This window comes from Procambarus clarkii, chromosome 35 (genome assembly GCF_040958095.1).
Source record: "Procambarus clarkii isolate CNS0578487 chromosome 35, FALCON_Pclarkii_2.0, whole genome shotgun sequence".
Classification (NCBI taxonomy): Eukaryota; Metazoa; Arthropoda; class Malacostraca; order Decapoda; family Cambaridae; genus Procambarus; species Procambarus clarkii.
The window spans coordinates 36,043,145-36,065,402 of NC_091184.1; the positions used below are offsets into that span (position 1 = coordinate 36,043,145).

Below are 22,258 nucleotides of genomic sequence, written 5' to 3' on the forward strand. Positions count from 1 at the left end.
TTGCGAAGTTACTCCTACGAAAGCATGAAAGCAGGCTCCTAGTGATGGTAGGCCTACTTTTGAGGTGAAAGTGGAAGGTGTGAGATTGACAGCTTTTGTTGATACAGGAAGCCAGGCGACGGTAATTAAAAAGCCAGCCTTCAGCAATTTTAAGTATGCACGTCTTCAACGTTGCGCAAAGACATTAACAGCAGTCAATGGGGAAAAGATTGAGATCGTAGGTCAAGGTACAGTTAATTTTGAGATTGATGGGGCATTGCAGCCTCACACATGTACGATCGTAGAGAACCTTGATTTTCCTGGTCACATCTTAATGGGAACTGATTTTCTGTCGCGATTTAATTATTCCTTGTCTGCTCAAAAAGGGGCTAGGAACTGCAGGTTGCAGTTGGGACAGACTTCCTACCCTGTGGAGATGATCGACCATCCCCCAGTTGTAGCTTCAATTAAGAGGAAGCTGAAATATAATGCACACTATCCAAAATTGATTTTTAAGTCTCTTCCAGACACAGTTAAGAGGTCATGCGCATTGCATGCATTGACCAAACAGAGTTGCCCACCACATTCTGTTAAATTTATTAAAGTAGCCGTGGGACGTCACATACAACCAGGTACCACCCTTCAGGTGGCTGGGAGATGTGATAGTTTATTAATTCCTCATCACTTAGTTGTAGTGCTCGATAAAGGTGCACTCATTCCAGTTGTCAATCTTTCACATAAGACTTTTCGCTTCAGGGCAGGTGATAGGGTATCTCAGGGAACCATGGTGGAGGACACAGAAATCTTTCACCATGAGTCAGCTGAGACGCCAGCCGTCACTGCACAATGTAGTGCACTAAATATGTTGAATACTAAAACACCATCCAAAGTACAATACGAGACGAGAAATGTTGCACAGAATGTAGAGGAAATAGAAAAATTAATTTCAGCACTTGATTTGCAACATGTTGCACAGGCGGATAGGAAGGCACTGAGAGGAGTTTTACGAAAATTCCCGAAATTGTTTGCGACAGAGGATGACCAAATTGGTCTCCTTGATAAGATCGAGCACACCATTCCAACTGGTGACCATTTGCCTGTGTACACAAGACAGTGGAGGTTGCCGGAACAGGCAAAGAACATTATCAGGGAGGAGTGCCAGAAAATGTTGAGACAGGGCGTGATAGAGCCTAGTACGTCACCATGGCTCTCTCCTGTTGTGCTAGTTCGGAAACCGGACGGTAGTTATCGTTTCTGTGTTGACTACCGGAAGGTGAACGAATTAACTAAGGGTGATGTGTATCCGTTGCCCCGAATACAGGAGATAATAGATCAATTTGGTGCTGCTAAGTACTTCTCAACTCTTGACGCAAAATCGGCGTATTGGGCGATTCCGGTGGCAGAACAGGATAGGGAAAAAACAGCATTCTCGGATGGTAGGCACACTTATCAATTCCGTAGGATGCCGTTTGGTTTGAAGACAGCGCCTTCGTCGTTTCAGAGGGCCATCAACTTTATCCTTAGTCCGGTACTGGGTAGGCATTCTTTAGCGTACCTGGATGATGTTGTGATATATTCCAGGACGTTTGAGGAACACCTACAGGACTTGACTGAGACTTTGAAGTTGTTAGATCAGGCAGGTTTCAGGCTGAATGTTCAGAAGTGCACCTTGGCGGCTCAGAAATTCAAATTTCTGGGGTTCTAGGTGTGCCCAGACGGTATCCGACCTGACCCAGATTCTTGCCGCGCCATTGCTGACATGCCTACTCCAAGGACAGCAAAGGACGTGCGTAGGTTTTTGGGGGCGGCCGGATATTTTCGTCGTCACATTGAAGGTTTCGCTGGCATTTCAGCACCCCTGACTGATCTGACAAAGAAAAATGCGAAGTTTGTGTGGAAATCAGAACATGACGAGGCCTATCGCAAACTGAAAGACCAACTAATCACGACACCGGTATTGGCTATTCCTGATTTTGAGAAAGAGTGGGAAGTGCACACTGACGCCAGCGGTATTGCTATTGGCGGGTGCTTAATTCAGCGAGACGCAGATAATTTACCCCATCCAGTAGCCTATTTCAGTAGGAAGGTCAAAGGACCTGAAGTTCGTTATTCAGCTACGGATCGGGAGGCACTGGCAGTAGTAGAATCAGTTAGGTATTTCGAGCCTTACCTATTTCAGCGGCATTTTGTAATCTACACAGACCATCGAGCATTAACACACATATTTAAAAAGCGAACGAAATGCCCACGTATGTCACGCTGGTCTCACGAACTTTCGGCCCACTCATTCCAGATCTTGTACAAGCCTGGTCCAGCACATGTTGTGCCAGACACGCTAAGTAGAAATATAGCGGCAGTTCAAATTAATGAAAACATTGAAACCATTCCATCGGATAAAATGAGAGAATACCAGATGAACGAGCCGAGATGGAAAGAGATTATTGAGTATTTAGAGGGAGGAAAATACCCGAAAAAGAAAAAGAATTTACCTATTCATGATTTTGAGATGAAACAGGGCGTCCTGTATTATGTTAATAGCCAGAATGATAGGGCAGTATTTCAGCTAGTTATTCCGGACGCGTTGCGGTCATCAGCGTTAAAGCTTGCACATGCTTCAAAAATTGCAGGGCATCCGGGGATCTTTAAAACGCACTTAAAAGCAAAGTCTCTATTTTATTTTCCAGGATTACTTTCTGAGGTAATCAATTTCGTGAAGTCGTGCCCTCGTTGCCAGAGGAGGAAAGGCACCCTTAAGGTACAAGCCCCACTTCAGGAATTTCCTGAAATTCGTGAACCGTTAGATCGTGTGGGGGCCGATCTGATTGATTTACACCACAGTCATGCGGGTAACAGATATGTGTTGGTGCTAGTTGACCATTTGTCTAGGTACACTACACTAGTTGCATTACCTCAGAAGGATTCTCGTACGGTTGCAGATGCGTTCTTGCGTAGGTTCGTTACTGTATTCGGACCTCCTAAAGTTTTAGTCTCTGACCGGGGTCAAGAATTCAATGGGAATATATTTAGAGAAGTTTGTAAGATTTTAGAGACAACTTCGGCTTTTACAACAGCCTACCACCCACAAGCAAACGGAATGACGGAACGGACTAATCGTTCAGTCAAGGATATGCTTGCAATCCTTGCTGAACATGATGCAAACACCTGGGATGAACACCTACCCTATGTTCAGTTCGCCTTGAATACTGCCATCCACCAATCAATTAACACCCAACCACTTCATTTGTTTACTGGTAATTCATGCAATTTCCCCTCAGGTCTGCTTAACAGACATAATGTTGCATACGGGGAGGACTATCCTTCAGAGGTCCTTGGAAAAATGAGAAATGCATGGAATATTGCAGCTGAAGCGTCCAAGAAGGCACGGACTCGGTATGCTCATTTTTATGACAAGAAAGTGCGCCCTCTTGAGTTGAAGGAAGGAAGCCTCGTATTGAGAGTGAATGAGGCTGCGCCCGCCAATCAGAGCAGGAAACTAGCTCCGAGGTGGCGAGGACCATATAGAGTAATTAAAAGGGCGGGGCCGGTTAATCTTGTTATAAAAGGAGTGTTCGAGGACCAGGTGGAAAGGACAATTCATGTGAATAAATTGAAACATTATCATGCTAGAGAGGAATTAGAACTGCCTTCAGCGGGTCTAGTTCCTGACTCAGCAGTGCTGACTCATGGCTTCACCGACGAGTCAGAAGATGAGGATGACCCTCTGTCATCGCTCATCAGTAGTCAGGTGCAGTCTCGCCACCCTATGGTGACGAGATCTCGCGCTGTACAGTAAAGTAACTTCCTTGGTTAGTATAATTTAGTATTCATTAGATTTTCCTGTAAAGGCAATGAGATGTACTATGTCTATACTTGACTCAGGTAGCAACTTTTACCGTGCTCTGGGGTTCCACCTCCACCAAACCCAGAGTATATCTATGCTTCCGCTGTGTTGTGTCTGTCTGTTCCCAGGTCTGATTGGTACACCGACCCAGTTGTTCCAGCCACACGTGAACCCTTGTCTGTAAAGACCGAGGGGGGAGGCACGTTACACAAAGCCCTCCCCCCACCAGACCCAGTAACCCATACATCAGTTACTTTGGGGATAAGTGACTGTCCAAGAGTCACCCGGCCGACGCCTCACGTCACTAACGAGGTTGTCAGGGCCAGCGAGCTGTCCACATTATAGCAGTCACCGGAGGTGCCATACAACGCCGGGGTAGCTGTCTCGAGATCACCACTACCCACCTGCTGCGTCATCAAGACTGCAGCCATTCCAGCAGTGTTGGAGGAGAGGTCAAGAAATGGAAAGCACGTAGCAGTACTCAAGAATTTCGCCGGAAGATTAATGATTACGTCATCTGAAGTAACAAGAAAGCAGAAGTAAGGCGGTCACAGGTGGAAGGCACGGTTTCCCTACAGAGTACCGGGACTCGCCAATAGAAGGTCGCAAAATTGTCTCCTTTGGGCCTAAAGTCGGCGGTACGAGGGTATACACAGTTGGTGTTTACGGCCTAGTAACCTGGGGACATCAAGAAACGCCTGAGATGACGTGAGCAATGATGGAAGACGAGATTCACCTGTTCTGCAAACAAGCAACCCGCCTCTACGACTTTCTGACACCACTCCTGCTAAGAGACACCGTTGGTACATCCAGTCCTGCTCTGCTGTGGTCATCTGCGCCGTCAAGTTTAACATCAAGACTGCTGTGTGAACTGTGATTGATACGAAGGCGTGTGGACTGTCGAGAGCAAGATTAATGGCCGAAGTAACAGTATTCTACAGCTGTCACTTGGCACTCCGCTCTACTACACTCTGTCGTCATTCAGGAGTACTGGATGGGAGTACAAGAGGACCAGGTATTGATGTCTACACATGAGAAGAAGCAAGATCGACACCGTCATCGTCAGCGACTACATTCAGCATCCAGCAGCATCGATTTTTTTTTCGATTACTCAATATGAACAATTGATACAAACAACAAAGTTGGCTCTGAACATCTGTGTAAAGAACATCTGGACACTTTTGTTTAAATGTTGAAAAACAGATTTAGAATCAATACTTTTTAAATGTTGAAAAACAGATTTAAAATAATTCTGGTATAATATATGAAAATTTTACTCTATAAATTGGTCAGTAATCAAAATCGAAGCCCCTGTGTAATTGTCTCAGCCCAGAACAAACGGTTATGGAAAATTATGTTGTGCTATTTTTTTCAGAATGTTTGAACACAGGAGAGGCGGACCAATATAAACATTGACACTTCTAGTGAGTGAGAACACTTGGCTGTACAGTCAGCTGAAACCTGTGATATAGTATAGGAATTTTTTTTTATATTTTTAGATACATGTAATAAACGTTAGGTGTGTTCCTTAACATGTCAAGGTTGACATTGATGGGGAGTGGTTAGTACACGGATGTGTACTTGATAGTTCCGTAGTACGCTCCCGGATGACAAAGTTCAGTCTGAACTTATAACTTTAATGTTTGTTTGAGCACGGTGTGGCCGGCTCTAGAGGACACATGGACTTGGCTAGTGAAGAGCCAAGAGAGTTTAATAGCTAGTCTTTGATGGTAGAGTAGGGACATGTTATTTAGCTATGTCAGTAAGGATAGGATGTATGTTTCTTGATGTTAGAGGATTGCTGTCAGTTGACAGCTGAGAAATTTATGAATTTAAACATGTTGATGTTGGACTATTATTTGTCAAATTTTATTAGTTAGGTTAGCTTTTGTTTGTGGCATGAGTTGAATTGTGGGTTTGGATACTAAACCTCGTGAATTTTAACAAATTAACAAGGTTTACTAAGTGCTTGTGCGGGGGGGTTGTAACAAACTAGGCTGTTGTAAGAATTATCCAGAGTGGTTTATCGACAAAAGAGAATGGGAAGCTGAGCCGCATGGTGACCTGACCCCCAGGGGAATTCGCGGTGGAAATAACCGACGCTTTGTTCATAGCTGCGTATAATGAATCATCCTATAGTATTCAGTAATTTAGAGAAAATTAGCCTTTATTCATTTTGCATTAAAATTGTATTGTATAATAGTACTGGATACAATATCAAGAGTATTCTAATTATTGAGTTTAAGTCACCATCAGTGACGTCACGAATCAGATCTAACTTTTAAGGCGGAGTGACCGGCGGTCATAGGTCAGCAGGGTTGACATGTCTAATATTTCTCAAAGTTTTAATAACCATTTTTGTGATCGGGAACAGCTTTGCCGTTAGATGTTTGTGTAATCTAATTAAAGTAAAATAATTCAACCAGTCTGGATCAATTCAGTATAAACAGAGGATAATTGTTATAACTTAACCTTGCTAAAGTAACTGGGTAAGCGATGCGGAACAATACAATGTTCTAGTCTGGGCGAGATCAGACGAGGACAGATCAGTGTGGTCACGGAAGCAGCTGGGAGAGGTCAAACATCTTACCTCTCCCCGAGACCAGCCAACATCTAGAGCTGGTCGCCCAAGGTATAGTTGCTATGGTTATGTATAGAAATAGTCTTCTCATTTGCCATTCAGGTCAAGTAGGGAGGGTTAAAGTGATAGGGAGTGAACAGATTTAGATTTTTGTTTTAGTTTTCTTTTAATAAATTAAGTTAATAATTTGCATTTTTATTGTTTCCATTTGGTTATGTGTATACTTGTCCTGGTCACGTGGTCCACACGAGGCAGAGTTGTATTGGGCGCCGATTCTAACATCGAATCGGAATTATCATTACCGTGTAATTTATTCCACACTCAAGGTCATCGTATATAGTGGGGATCAAGCCCCTAGGTTGATTAATTAGCGTGATCGATCCAGACCTCGATCATTGCTCTTCTTTTTACTGGTCTGGTGGTGGCAGCGTAGAGGCGACTCTAGGGTTTTGATCAGAGCTTAGGTCACGTCATACTGGGTGTAGAATCCTAAGTCGGTCAATCGTCTTAGGACCACGTGGCGTGGAGTTGGCTTTGGTAAAAGTTTTGGAGTCCCTTGGTAGAGAATATAAGTAAGAATACGGGTAGAGGGCAAAGAAAGAAGGAAGTAGAGAGAGGAACCCCGAACCAGTGTTACATGATAGTGGCTGACAAGAACCTCTACGGCGCTTTGTTAACCGATGACAACTCGGAAACAAAAAGTAGGTAAGTGGATACAGCCTATTTTGAGCCTAGTCCGGATTAGTGTCCCCGTGGTCCGGTCTCTGACTGAGGGGTCGGCTAGTTATGTCCCTTATGTGTAGTGGAAGCGTGTTGAACAGTCTCGGGCCTCTGATGTTGATAGTTCTCTCTCTTGAACACTGTGAGGGGTCGGCCAGTTATGTCCCTTATGTGTAGTGGAAGCGTGTTGAACAGTCTCGGGCCTCTGATGTTGATAGTTCTCTCTTGAACACTGTGAGGGGTCGGCCAGTTATGTCCCTTATGTGTAGTGGAAGCGTGTTGAACAGTCTCAGGCCTCTGATGTTGATAGTTCTCTCTTGAACACTGTGAGGGGTCAGCCAGTTATGTCCCTTATGTGTAGTGGAAGCGTGTTGAACAGTCTCGGGCCTCTGATGTTGATAGTTCTCTCTTGAACACTGTGAGGGGTCGGCCAGTTATGTCCCTTATGTGTAGTGGAAGCGTGTTGAACAGTCTCGGGCCTCTGATGTTGATAGTTCTCTCTTGAACACTGTGAGGGGTCGGCCAGTTATGCCCCTTATGTGTAGTGGAAGCGTGTTGAACAGTCTCGGGCCTCTGATGTTGATAGTTCTCTCTTGAACACTGTGAGGGGTCGGCCAGTTATGTTCCTTATGTGTAGTGGAAGCGTGTTGAACAGTCTCGGGCCTCTGATGTTGCTTTTAACTCGATGGTCTATTTTAGGGTACAGTTATCTACCTTAATAACTGTACACTAACAATGACCAACGAGTGCTGTCGGGAGGTTGGGTTAAAAGCCAACCTTTTTTGTACAGTCAGTATGGTCTAGTTGGTATTGTACTTGATACGCTGAGGTTCATGGAGCCCTGGCTTTCTGGGTTCGAATCCTTCACTGGTGTTGAGTTTTCGGTTATATATATATATATATATATATATATATATATATATATATATATATATATATATATATATATATATATATATATATACACAAGTTCTCTCCTTAAAAAATAATGGTGTGTCTTAACAATTTCAGCACTTTGGTAGGTGTGACTCAGGTTGCAAATCTCTGCAACGGTCAACAGCAGAGAAGAACTGGTGTGTGTGTGTGTGTGAGAGTGTGTGTGTGTGTGTGTGTGTGTGTGTGTGTGTGTGTGTGTGTGTGTGTGTGTGTGTGTGTGTACTCACCTATATGTACTCACCTATATGTGCTTGCAGGATCGAGCATTGACTCTTGGATCCCGCCTTTCGAGCATCGGTTGTTTACAGCAATGACTCCTGTCTCATTTCCCTATCATACCTGGTTTTAAAATTATGAATAGTATTTGCTTCCACAACCTGTTCCTGAAGTGCATTCCATTTCCCCACTACTCTCACGCTAAAAGAAAACTTCCTAACATCTCTGTGACTCATCTGAGTTTCAAGCTTCCATCCATGTCCTCTCGTTCTGTTACTATTCCGTGTGAACATTTCGTCTATGTCCACTCTGTCAATTCCTCTGAGTATCTTATACGTTCCTATCATGTCCCCCCTCTCCCTTCTTCTTTCTAGTGTCGTAAGGCACAGTTCCCTCAGGCGCTCTTCATACCCCATCCCTCGTAGCTCTGGGACGAGTCTCGTTGCAAACCTCTGAACCTTTTCCAGTTTCATTATATGCTTCTTCAGATGGGGACTCCATGATGAGGCGGCATACTCTAAGACTGGCCTTACGTAGGCAGTGTAAAGCGCCCTAAATGCCTCCTTACTTAGGTTTCTGAATGATGTTCTAACTTTTGCCAGTGTAGAGTACGCTGCTGTCGTTATCCTATTAATATGTGCCTCAGGAGATAGATTAGGTGTTACGTCCACCCCCAGGTCTCTTTCACGCGTCGTTACAGGTAGGCTGTTCCCCTTCATTGTGTACTGTCCCTTTGGTCTCCTATCTCCTAGTCCCATTTCCATAACTTTACATTTGCTCGTGTTGAATTCTAGTAGCCATTTCTCTGACCATCTCTGCAATCTGTTCAGGTCCTCTTGGAGGATCCTGCAATCCTCATCTGTCACAACTCTTCTCATCAACTTTGCATCATCCGCAAACATCGACATGTAGGACTCTACGCCTGTAAACATGTCGTTAACATATACAAGAAATAGAATTGGTCCCAGCACCGATCCTTGTGGTACTCCACTTGTTACTGTTCGCCAGTCCGACTTCTCGCCCCTTACCGTAACTCTTTGGCTCCTTCCTGTTAGGTAGTTCCTTATCCATTCTAGGACCTTTCCCCCCACCCCCGCCTGCCTCTCGAGCTTGAACAGCAGTCTCATGTGCGGTACTGTATCAAAGGCTTTTTGGCAGTCCAGAAATATGCAGTCTGCCCAACCATCTCTGTCCTGTCTTATCCTCGTTATTTTATCATAGAATTCCAGAAGGTTTGTTAGGCACGATTTCCCTGTCCAGAACCCATGTTGATGTTTGTTCACAAACCTAATGTTCTCCAGGTGTGCAACCAGTCGTAGCCTAATTATTCTTTCCAGTATTTTACAGGGGATGCTTGTCAGTGATACAGGTCTGTAGTTAAGTGCCTCCTCCCTATCTCCTTTCTTGAAGATCGGCACGACATTTGCCTTCTTCCAGCAACTGGGCAATTCTCCTGACATAAGTGACTCATTAAAGATCATTGCCAGAGGCACGCTGAGGGCCTGTGCTGCTTCTTTTAGTATCCACGGTGATACTTTGTCTGGTCCAACTGCTTTAGTTGCATCTAGAGTTGTCAACTGTTTCATTACCTCCTCTGCTGTCACCTCTATATCTGATAGTCTTTCATCTAGGGTAACCCCTTCCAACAATGGGAGCTGCTCAGGCTCGGTAGTGAACACTCCATGGAAACTGGCATTCAGTGCCTCGCAGATTTCCTTGTCACTTTCAGTATATGCCCCCTCTGTCTTCCTTAGTCTTGTCACTTGGTCGTTCACTGACATTTTTCTTCTTATATGACTGTGTAGTAACTTAGGTTGTTTTTTCGCTTTGATTGCAATATCGTTCTCATAGTCCCTTTCCGATGTTCGTCTTATGTTAATGTAATCGTTCCTAGCTCTGTTGTATCTGCTTCTGTTGTCCTCTGTTCTTTGTCTTCTGTACTTCCTCCACTCCCGCCTGCTGGCCATTTTTGCTTCCTGACACTGTCTATTAAACCATGGGTTATTATATTCCCTCTTATTTTTTCCCTTTACCGTTGGTATAAATCTCTCTTCGGCCTCCTGGCATTTCTGTATGACTAGGTCCATCATATCTTGGACTGTTTTTCCTCTAATTTCTTCCTCCCACTGCACTTCACCCAGATAGTCCCTCATCCTCATATAGTCCCCTTTCCTGTAGTCAGCTCTCCTTTCCCAGATCTCTTGTCCCATGGTCATAAGTTTGAATTCCATCATGTAGTCAAAGACTAGGACACAATGGTCACTGGCCCCTAGAGGTATTTCATGCTCTAAATTCTCGATATCTTCTACGTTCTGGGTGAAAATCAGGTCTAATAGGCTCGGTGCATCTCCTCCTCTTTCCCTTGTGTCTTCCTTCACATGTTGTGTCAGGAAATTCCTGTCTATAACATCTACTAATTTTGCTCCCCACGTTTCGTCCCCTCCATGGGGATTCCTTGATTCCCAATTTATCTCTCCATGATTTAGGTCCCCCATGATCAGCAGCTTCGCTCTCATTCTGTGGGCTAGTGTTGCTGCCTTCTGCAGTTCATCTATACATGCTTTGTTGTTGTCATCATACTCCTGCCTGGGTCTTCTACTGTTTGGTGGGGGATTGTAGATTACCATGATCACAATCTTCCTCCCATCTACTGTCAGAGTTCCATGTATGAAGCTTGTGCACTCATTGGTAACTCGATTTCCCAGGTCTTCAAACTTCCATTTCCGCTTTATTAGGAGTGCTACTCCCCCTCCCTGTCTCTGTGTCCTCTCTTTTCGTATCACCTGGTACCCTTCAGGAAAGATTGCATCTGAGATCATGTCATTAATTTTAGTTTCCACAATTGCAACTATGTCAGGATCTGCTTCACTCACTCTTTCTTTTATCTCTTCTGCTTTATTAGATACCCCATCAGCATTGGTGTACCAAACCTTGAGATTCTTCATGGAAACTCTTGTACCAGAGTTCTCCCTTTCTCTGGGGGTCTGGGGGGATCTGGGGGATGTCTGGGGGGTGACTGGGGGCAGAGGGGATCCGGGGGATCTGGGGGGTGTCTGGGGGATGACTGGGGGCGGGGAGGGTCCGGGGGATGTCCGGGGGGATCCGGGGGGTGTCTGGGGGGGTCCGGGGGGTGTATGGGGGGTGAAAGAGTTCAGGAGGGGTGCTTGGGGGGCTACTGGGGGCTGGGCTTCTAGGAAGGTAGGTAGGAGGGTCTGGGGTAGGGCCTGGGTAGGTAGGTCTGGAGTAGGAAGGGCATACTGGGTCTGAAGATTAGGGAGGGCATAGAGGGGTTGGGAGATAGCGTAAGGTTGGGAGACAGATAGAGGTTGAGAGGTTGGGAGGGGGAAGGATAGAGGGGGTGGGGGGGACCTCCCACCTCCCTCGCAAGGGTGGGGGGTCACATGGAAGGAGAGGGGATGAGGAGGGGTGAGGGCAGGGTAGGCTTTGGGTGTTGAGGGGATGAGGTCTGGGTGGGTTCTTGGGGTTGAGGGGATGAGGTCTGGATGGGTTTTGGGGGTTGAGGGGATGAGAGCTGGGTGGGTTTTGGGGGTTGAGGGGATGAGGGCTGGACGGGTTTTGGGGGTTGAGGTGATGAGGGGGTCCTTGGAATGTGGGATGAATTTGACTCCAGCGGGGTCAGAGGGGTCAAGGGATGTGCTGGGGAGATAAGCAGGGGCGGCTGATTTGGGGAAGGGGTGACCTGAGAAGCACTTGTGAGCTGGTTAGCATGGGGTGGATTAGCACTGGGGTGTGTAGCTGCGCTCAAATGGGAAGAGTCGTATTGTTGTTTGCATGCTCTGTGGGCAATCTGTTCCTCCTTCGTCATGAATTTGTCAATAAATACGTTGTAGTAATTTTCGCTACCTCTGAGTAGGTGTTTGTGATGCAGTATGTAATCCACTGCCTCTTCGTTAGTGAACACACACATGTGTGTGTGTGTGTGTGTGTGTGTGTGTGTGTGTGTGTGTGTGTGTGTGTGTGTGTGTGTGTGTGTGTGTGTGTGTGATTTTTTTTTTGTTTTATTAAGTTATGAGGTACATCTGCATTAGTGCAGCTACCCTAGACTATATGAAGTGGCGAGTCTACGGACCCGGGCTGCCCTGTTTCGCTACCTGGTGCCCACCTGCAGGCACTGTACTGTGATGGGCAGTGTACTGGGGGCACGGGCGCACACACACACACACACACACACACACACACACACACACACACACACACACACACTCACACACACACACATACACACAGGTGGAAACTGAGTGCTCAAATGAGCCACAGAGATATTAGAAAGAACTTTTTTAGTGTCAGAGTGGTTGACAAATGGAATGCATTAGGAAGAGATGTGGTGGAGGCTGACTCCATACACAGTTTCAAGTGTAGATATGATAGAGCCCGATAGGCTCAGGAATCTGTACACCAGTTGATTGACGGTTGAGAGGCGGGACCAAAGAGCCAGAGCTCAACCCCCGCAAACACAACTAGGTGAGTACAACTAGGTGAGTACACACACACACACACACACACACACACACACACACACACACACACACACACACACACACACACACACACACACACACACACACACACATACACACACACACACACACATACACACACATACACACACACACACAGGCGGAATCCAAGAGTCAATGCTCGATCCTGCAGACTCAAATAGGTGAGTATACACACACTAACACTCCACAAACCCACGCCACTTAATAACCAAACTGGTCCCAGAACCCCCCCCCCCTCCCCTCCCCTTCCCAAGCTTATACACCTCGGCGCATCTGTGCATTTTAAGGGTTGATTTTATGTATTATATTTAGTAGATTATGGCCTCAAATTGTTTAGCTTTCACTCACAAAATGTTTATGTAACAGTGAAAATGTTTAGCTCAAACACACACCAAGAATTTCAGTCACAAAATGTTTATGTAACAGTGAAAATGTTTAGCTCAAACACACACCAAGAATTTCAGTCACAAAATGTTTATGTAACAGTGAAAATGTTTAGCTCAAACACACACCAAGAATTTCAGTCACAAAATGTTTATGTAACAGTGAAAATGTTTAGCTCAAACACACACAACAAGAATGGCGCGCTGGTGGTGGTGGTGTTTAAGATTCAGCTGGTGGGAACAAAACGTTCCAAGTAGCAGGGGCTATGGTGAGCCCGTAGTGGACTTACCTGGCACAGGAGCGGGGCTGTACCTGTGGCTTGCGGGGTGAGGCTTCTTTAGGGCTGGGTGAAGGTGAGGTGGGGCCGAGGTGAGGTAGGGCCGAGGTGAGGTGGGGCCGAGGTGAGGTGGGACCGAGGTGAGGTGGGACCGAGGTGAGGTGGGGCCGAGGTGAGGTGGGGCCGAGGTGAGGTAGGGCCGAGGTGAGGTAGGGCCGAGGTGAGGTGGGGCCGAGGTGAGGTGGGCCGAGGTGAGGTGGGACCGAGGTGAGGTGGGGCCGAGGTGAGGTAGGGCCGAGGTGAGGTGGGGCCGAGGTGAGGTGGGGCCGAGGTGAGGTGGGGCCGAGGTGAGGTAGGGCCGAGGTGAGGTGGGACCGAGGTGCATTACATGATGAGGACATTATGGAGCGTCAAAGGATATTAAGGTGAAGGTCACCTACACGACATTGGCTTATGTCAGGTGAGGACGGGACCCAGGAGACGCTCCAGGACACACCCCAGGAGACGCCCCAGGAGACGCCCCAGGAGACGCCCCAGGACACACCCCAGGAGACACCTCATACTCAGATCACAAGCTCATTGGATTAACTTAGAAAAGGGATCGAAGACGACATTATAGAAGGAGGAAAATAATAACAGTTACTTCAGCAAACACTAATATGACAATAAAGAAAAGGTAATTTAAACAGAGACAAAAATAGAGTAGAGGCTGAGGCAATCACACCAGACTGAAGAAATACAACAGCACCAGAAAGCTTAACAAGAGATACAAAAACATATAATATATTTGTTCACGTATTGTTCATGATAATATTTAAGTGAATATTTGTTCCCGTATGCAAAATCAAAGTCAAAACACCTCCGACATTGATGAAATTGACAACATGCCCATGAACTCAGCTCCTGGTCCCGACTCTTGCAACTCCCATTTTTTTTAGAAATATAAAGTACTTTACAGTTATACAAGTTTATCTTAATAACCTATGAGGGCCCCCAGATAAGGTTCTAGCTCTAAGATAAGGCTTACGTCGAGGTCCTGTGTTGAATGGCACATCGTGGCACGGTGCCAAACTTGGCCCTTCACCCAAGACCAATACCAGTTTGTAAGATGGGGGCCAGTAACCGGTCTCAGTGGAGGGCGGCGCCCCTGCCTGCCTGCCTGCCTGGCCCTTCCCCAACACACCCAGTATGAGTCACCCTGCCCCCCCCCCCCACACACACACACATAGGGCGGTCACCCACGACCCCCTCCAAACACCCTCCTCCCCTACCATCCCCTCCAGCGCATACTCCATTTACCGTACGGCTCCCTCGACCAGTGTTTCCCTTCTGAAAATCAAACTCCCTTCAGCACCCCATAGCTCAGTGACCTCACTCCCTCGCGACGCACCAACACTCCCCCACAACCCACCAACACACCGCCACAACCCACCAACACTCCCCCACAACACACCCACTCTCCACAACCCACCAACACTCCGCCACAACCCACCAACACTCCCCCACAACCCACCAACACTCCCCCACAACACACCCACTCTCCACAACCCACCAACACACCGCCACAACCCACCAACACTCCCCCACAACACACCCACTCTCCACAACCCACCAACACTCCCCCACAACCCACCAACACTCCCCCACAACCCACCAACACTCCCCCACAACCCACCAACACTCCCCCACAACCCACCAACACTCCCCCACAACCCACCAACACTCCCCCACAACACACCCACTCTCCACAACCCACCAGTCGTCATGGAGTCTGGTCCCCCACATAACAACACCGAGGTTCTGTGCCATCCTCCGGAGGGACAGGGATCACCACCAGAGAAACACTGAACAAATATGAGTTTAGACCGCCATGTGTGACTGGCTTCAACACCCACGGTTGTGAAAAAGGAGCCAGCGTCGTGGCTGGGAGACTGTTGGAGTAGTTACCCAGGAGGAACTGTCTCTTGGGACGTGGGGTGGGAGTGACTAGTGACTGGGAGAGAGGAAGGGAGTGACTAGTGACTGGGAGAAAGGGAGAGTTACTAGGGGCTGGGTTAGGGAGTTACTAGGGGCTGGGTTAGGGCGTTACTAGGAGTTTCCAGGGATGGAGTTATTAAGGGCTTGAAGGGAAGGGGGGAACACATCACTTATGCCAACCTGGACAATAAAAGGCATTATTCGCCAGCAAAACTAAGGCGACGTGATAATTCATAAACGACTTTGCAAAATCATGGAAAATAAGTACCAATAAGCGGGCAGCCCGCCTGCTATCATAACATTGTGGCAGCAAGGCGGACAGCCCGCCTGCTATCATAACATTGTGGCAGCAAGGCGGACAGCCCGCCTGCTATCATAACATTGTGGCAGCAAGGCGGACAGCTCGCCTGCTATCATAACATTGTGGCAGCAAGGCGGACAGCCCGCCTGCTATCATAACATTGTGGCAGCAAGGCGGACAGCCCGCCTGCTATCATAACATTGTGGCAGCAAGGCGGACAGCTCGCCTGCTATCATAACATTGTGGCAGCAAGGCGGACAGCTCGCCTGCTATCATAACATTGTGTCAGCAAGGCGGACAGCCCGCCTGCTATCATAACATTGTGGCAGCAAGGCGGACAGCCCGCCTGCTATCATAACATTGTGGCAGCAAGGCGGACAGCCCGCCTGCTATCATACCATTGTGGCAGCAAGGCGGACAGCCCGCCTGCTATCATACCATTGTGGCAGCAAGGCGGACAGCCCGCCTGCTATCATACCATTGTGGCAGCAAGGCGGACAGCCCGCCTGCTATCATAACATTGTGGCAGCAAGGCGGACAGCCCGCCTGCTATCATACCATTGTGGCAGCAAGGCGGACAGCCCGCCTGCTATCATACCATTGTGGCAGCAAGGCGGACAGCCCGCCTGCTATCATAACATTGTGGCAGCAAGGCGGACAGCCCGCCTGCTATCATAACATTGTGGCAGCAAGGCGGACAGCCCGCCTGCTATCATAACATGGTGTCAGCAAAGCAGGCAGCCCGCCTGCTATCGCAACATACTATATTTCCCGCGTCTAAACTGTTTGTTTCACCTGCACCAACACACACGTGTGTGTGGTGTGGAAAAAAAAATAGTAGTTAGTAAACAGTTGATTGACAGTTGAGAGGCGGGCCGAAAGAGCAAAGCTCAACCCCCGCAAACACAGCTAGGTGAATACATGAGTGGCCATAGGTGAATACTACACAGTATTCTGGGGTACTAGAGAGGGGGTACTAGAGAGGGGTACTAGAGAGAGGTACTAGAGGGGGAGAGAGCAATACGTGTTCCATCGTCATTATGTTACTATTGTTAAACACACTTTTCCCCTCCCTCGCTCCTCCCCCGGGAACTTCCTCCTATTTTATGGTTACCTTGCGATGATTTCGGGGCTTAGCGTCCCCGCGGCCCGGTCGTCGACCAGGCCTCCTGGTTGCCGGACTGGTCAACCAGGCTGTTGAACGCGGCTACTCGCAGCCTGACGTATGAGTCACAGCCTGGTTGATCAGGTATCCTTTGGAGGTGCTTATCCAGTTCTCTCTTGAACACTGTGAGGGGTCGGCCAGTTATGTCCCTTATGTGTAGTGGAAGCGTGTTGAACAGTCTCGGGCCTCTGATGTTGATAGTTCTCTCTCAGAGTACCTGTTGCACCTCTGCTCTTCAACGGGGGTATTCTGCACATCCTGCCATGCCTTCTGGTCTCATGTGGGGGTTATTTCTGTGCTCAGGTTTGGGACCAGCCCCTCTACTATTTTCCACGTGTAAATTATTATGTATCTCTCTCGCCTGCGCTCAAGAGAATACAGATTTAGACATTTTAGTCGGTCCCAATAGTTTAGATGTTTTACCGAGTGGATTCTAGCAGTAAAGGATCTCTGCACGCTCTCCAGGTCAGCAATTTCTCCAGCTTTGAAAGGGGCTGTCATTGTGCAGCAGTACTCCACTCTAGAGAGCAATAGCGTCTTGAAGAGTATCATCATCGGTATAGCATCTCTAGTGTGAAAAGTTCTTGTTATCCAACCTGTCATTTTTCTTGCAGTTGTGACGGATACTTTATTGTGTTCTTTAAAGGTAAGGTCTTCTGACATGAGTACACCCAGATCCTTTACATTGCCTTTTCGTTCTATGTTATGATTTGACTCCGTTTTGTATGTTATTTCTGTTTTTATATTTTCATTTTCTCCGTAGTGCAGGAGCCGGAACTTATCTTCACCATACCATAATACCATATTATTTTCTATAGATTATTTAAAGACCTGATTTACTTCTGATTGGAGGTTTGCTGTGCTCTCTATGTTGTCTACTCTTATAAACATCCTAGTGTCAGCTACAAAGGATGATACAGTGCTATAGGTTGTGTTCTGGTCTATGTCCGATATGAGGATGAGAAAAAGTACTGGAGCAAGCACAGTACCCTGGGGAACTGAGTACTGGAGCAAGCACAGTACCCTGGGGGACTGAGTACTGGAGCAAGCACAGTACCCTGGGGGACTGAGCTCTTCACGGTTGATGGACCGGATTGTATTTTGTTGACTATTACACATTGGGTTCTGTTGGTCAGGAAATTGTAGATCCATCTGCCTATTTTTCCGGTAATTCCTTTTGCACACATTTTATGTGCAATAACACCATGGTCACATTTGTCGATGGCTTTGGCGAAATCAGTGTAAATTACATCAGCGTTTTGTTTGTCTTCCATGGCATCTAATGCCATATCATAGTGGTCCAGCAACTGCGACAGGCAAGAGCGCCCTGTTCTGAAACCATGTTGTCCGGGGTTATGGAGATGCTGTGATTCCATGTATTTTGTGATCTTACTTCTTAGCACTCTCTCAAAGATTTTTATGATGTGTGATGTTAGTGCTATCGGTCTGTAATATTTTTTTGATGAGATGTACTATATATTTTCCCCAATGTTCGCCGCCTCCCCGGGGACCTCCTCCTCAACCTTCCCCCCTCTCCCTGAGCCCCACCTATCACTCCCCCTCTCCAGCCACTTTCAATCGCCCTATAATCAATCTTCCATCGAGCTCTTCCCTACAATTTCCCCTCCGAATGAGCAGTGTCTATTGATCTGGGTTCCTCTACTTCTCCTCTCTCTCTCTACCTCTCCTCTCTACCTCTACCTCTCCTCCTCTCCCTCTACCTCTCCTCCTCTCCCTCTACCTCTCCACCTCTCTCTCTACCTCTCCTCCTCTCTCTCTACCTCTCCTCCTCTCTCTCTACCTCTACTCCTCTACCTCTACTCCTCTACCTCTCCTCCTCTCTCTCTCTACCTCCCTCTCTACCTCTCCTCCTCTCTCTCTACCTCTCCTCTCCTCCTCTCTCTCTACCTATCCTCCTCTCTCTCTACCTCTCCTCCTCTCTCTCTACCTCTACTCCTCTACCTCTACTCCTCTACCTCTCCTCCTCTCTCTCTCTACCTCTCTTCCTCCCTCTCTACCTCTCCTCCTCTCTCTCTACCTCTACTCCTCTACCTTTGTATTCACTTTATTTGCTGAGCTGAGTTATTGTTTATTAATAGAGGTACGCATGCGCACGACGGCCTAGGCATGGGCACTCAGGGTGAGTACACGTGGAGTACTCTACTCAAGTTTACTCTCTCATCCCACCAGGACTCTACACAAGTTTACTGTCTCATCCCACCAGGACTCTACTCAAGTTTACTCTCTCATCCCACCAGGACTCTACACAAGTTTACTGTCTCATCCCACCAGGACTCTACACAAGTTTACTGTCTCATCCCACCAGGACTCTACACAAGTTTACTCTCTCGGTATACCATATTTAATCTTGTACAAATCTGAAAGTTTTGTAAATAAGTGTAAGTTAGCCTTAAACATCCTGGTAAATCCCGGTACCTGCTTGACCAGGAGATCCCGGTACCTGCTTGACCAGGAGATCCCGGTACCTGCTTAACCAGGTACCGGAATCTACCAGTAGATCCAGGTACCAGTAGATCCCGGTAGATCCCGGTACCTGCCTGACCAGGCGGGAAGACCAACCACGACAGGACACACCTGGCACCACCAGAGACCGGGAGGTCACACAAGAGGTTTGATCTAGAAGGCTGTTGCTTGCCGCGGCCCGCAGACCAAACATAGCCATTACAACCATACTGGCCCGACATGCAAACCAACATATAAGTTTACCTGACGCTACGGGTAGTGAAGATGGCGGTCCTATCTGCGGCAGTTTACATCGCCGGTACACCTCGCTACATGTAAACTGTGACAGCAAAGCTAAGCCAATGAGAGTTATAGGATCTTTACTAAACTTATTAAACTAACTTAAGCCAGCCAATGATCTCCAGCACTGTGTGAGAAGCCTCGTTATCTACCTCACTCGTTATCTACCTCACTTGTTATCTACCTCATCCCCTCACTCTCCTCAGAGTCCTTCAGTGGAGTAAGTCACGCCACTTAACTGGTAATTCATATAATAAGCTTCAGCAAGCCCCTCCCCCCCCCTTGCGTCTCCTGCTTCCTTAACTACACCAGTGATTGACGCCACCACCACCATCTTCTTCCCCGGCACAACTACCACACCATCAACTCCCCCCCCCACCCCCTGCTCTCCACTCCACCACAACACCCCCCCTCCCCTCCCTCTCCCCTTCTCTACTACCACAACCATCCCCTATCAACACCCACAACCATTCCACCATCACCCCCGTACATGCAGGTGTACAGGAGTGTCAACACCCCCGTACATGCAGGTGTACATGAGTCCCAACACCCCCGTACATGCAGGTGTACACGAGTCCCAACACCCCCGTAAATGCAGGTGTAACATGAGTGTCAACACCCCCGTACATGCAGGTGTACACGAGTCCCAACACCCCCGTACATGCAGGTGTACATGAGTCCCAACACCCCCGTACATGCAGGTGTACATGAGTGCCAACACCCCCGTACATGCAGGTGTACATGAGTGCCAACACCCACATACATGCGGGTCAACACCCACATACATGTAGGTGTACATGAGTGCCAACACCCACATACACGAGTCCGAACACCCCCGTACATGCAGGTGTACACGAGTCCCAACACCCCCGTAAATGCAGGTGTAACATGAGTGTCAACACCCCCGTACATGCAGGTGTACACGAGTCCCAACACCCCCGTACATGCAGGTGTACACGAGTCCCACCAACACCCCCGTACATGCAGGTGTACATGAGTCCCAACACCACCGTACATGCAGGTGTACACGAGTCCCACCAACACCCCCGTACATGCAGGTGTACATGAGTCCCAACACCCCCGTACATGCAGGTGTACATGAGTCCCACCAACACCCCCGTACATGCAGGTGTACATGAGTGCCAACACCCCCGTACATGCAGGTGTACATGAGTGCCACCAACACCCCCGTACATGCAAGTCACCGCCCCACCAAGAGTAACAACAGAGAATTATGTTCATTCTCTGTTATTCTTCAAGTAATTTTCTCCTTCTCATTCCAGTGAGTTTACACTGGGATCTTGATCAAACAAGTCTTATCAAATCAAACAAGCTCTTTAACACTTAACAATGGATCAAGATAAACAACAAACACAAACTGGACTAAAAACACCACTTTGTTAGACAAAAATCTTTAGAGATAAATTTTCTTAAACATTGCTTCATTCCACGGCTAATTTGCATACCCGATAAGAAATAAATACATATATCTAACGATGACAGGACATACTTTTCTGCTAAGCAGTTCTCTAAAAAATTTGGTGTATTTAACTTTGTCAATAGTTTTGGAAGCGTCGCCCCTTACTTCATATTTATTCAACTATCCTTATTTTGGTCCCTTTCCTTAAACAGCAGCTCCTTGCCCTCCCTTATTCAGCTCTCTCTCCCTTACGTATACACCTACCTCTTCCCCCTCCAATATACACCTGCCTTCCCTTATACACCTTCCTCCCTCCCCTTATACACCTGCCTCTCCTTATATACCTGTCTCCCCTTATGCACCTCCCTCTCCTTATTCACCTGGCCTTCCTTACAGAGATGTTGTTATTTAAGATTCGCTACCTAGAACAGAAAGTTCCAAGTAGCACGGGCTATGGCGAGCCCGTAGTGGACCGAGTTCCCTGGAGAGGGCAACAAAACAGGAGAACACTCACCATCTGGAGTTGGTCGAGCTCGCCGAGCCAGGTGTCGAGGAGGGCCTGGGCGTTGTCGAGGGCGTCGAGCGGCGCCACGGCCTCCTCGCCCTCGCTGTCCACGTCCCCCTCGCTCCCGTACACCTCCACGCCGCCACACGACCTGTCACAACACTCACTATCAGTACTCTAACACTCACTGTCAGTACTCTCTACCAACACTCACTGTCAGTACACCAACACTCACCATGAGTACACCACCACTCACTATCAGTACACCAACACTATCAGTACACCAACACTCACCATCAATACTCTGCAACAACACTCACTATTAGTACTCTGCAACATCACTCACTATTAGTACTCTGCAACAACACTCACCATCAGTACTCTACAACATCACTATCAGTACTCTGCAACATCACTATCAGTACTCTGCAACATCACCATCAGTACTCTGCAACACATGTCATTGGCAATACCTTGCAGTACAACACATACACACTACCCTAAACATCACACACACATGATCCCGACATACAAGATCTTTGAGGAAATGATAAGGTACACAGATAGAGGAAAAAATTAAAGAGTAGGTAAGTAGAAGTTGAAGATACAACCGGAGGCTGCGATTCGACGGTGTGCCAATCGTCCTCCCAGCAAGTCCATTACCAGGAGAGAC

At 47.5% G+C, this 22,258-nt stretch overlaps 1 protein-coding gene across 5 annotated transcripts in view; it reads right to left on the bottom strand.

Moving 5' to 3' along the window:
- Window positions 1–22,258, bottom strand: part of LOC123768427 (amyloid beta A4 precursor protein-binding family B member 1-interacting protein) — a 548,298-nt gene that overhangs the window by 328,764 nt on the left and 197,276 nt on the right. For all 5 annotated transcript variants that reach the window (XM_069336331.1, XM_069336330.1, XM_069336336.1 and 2 more), the window contains exon 2: window positions 21,595–21,736. In XM_069336331.1, coding sequence (XP_069192432.1) covers window positions 21,595–21,736 — 142 coding nt within the window. The remainder of the gene's footprint in view (window positions 1–21,594; window positions 21,737–22,258) is intronic.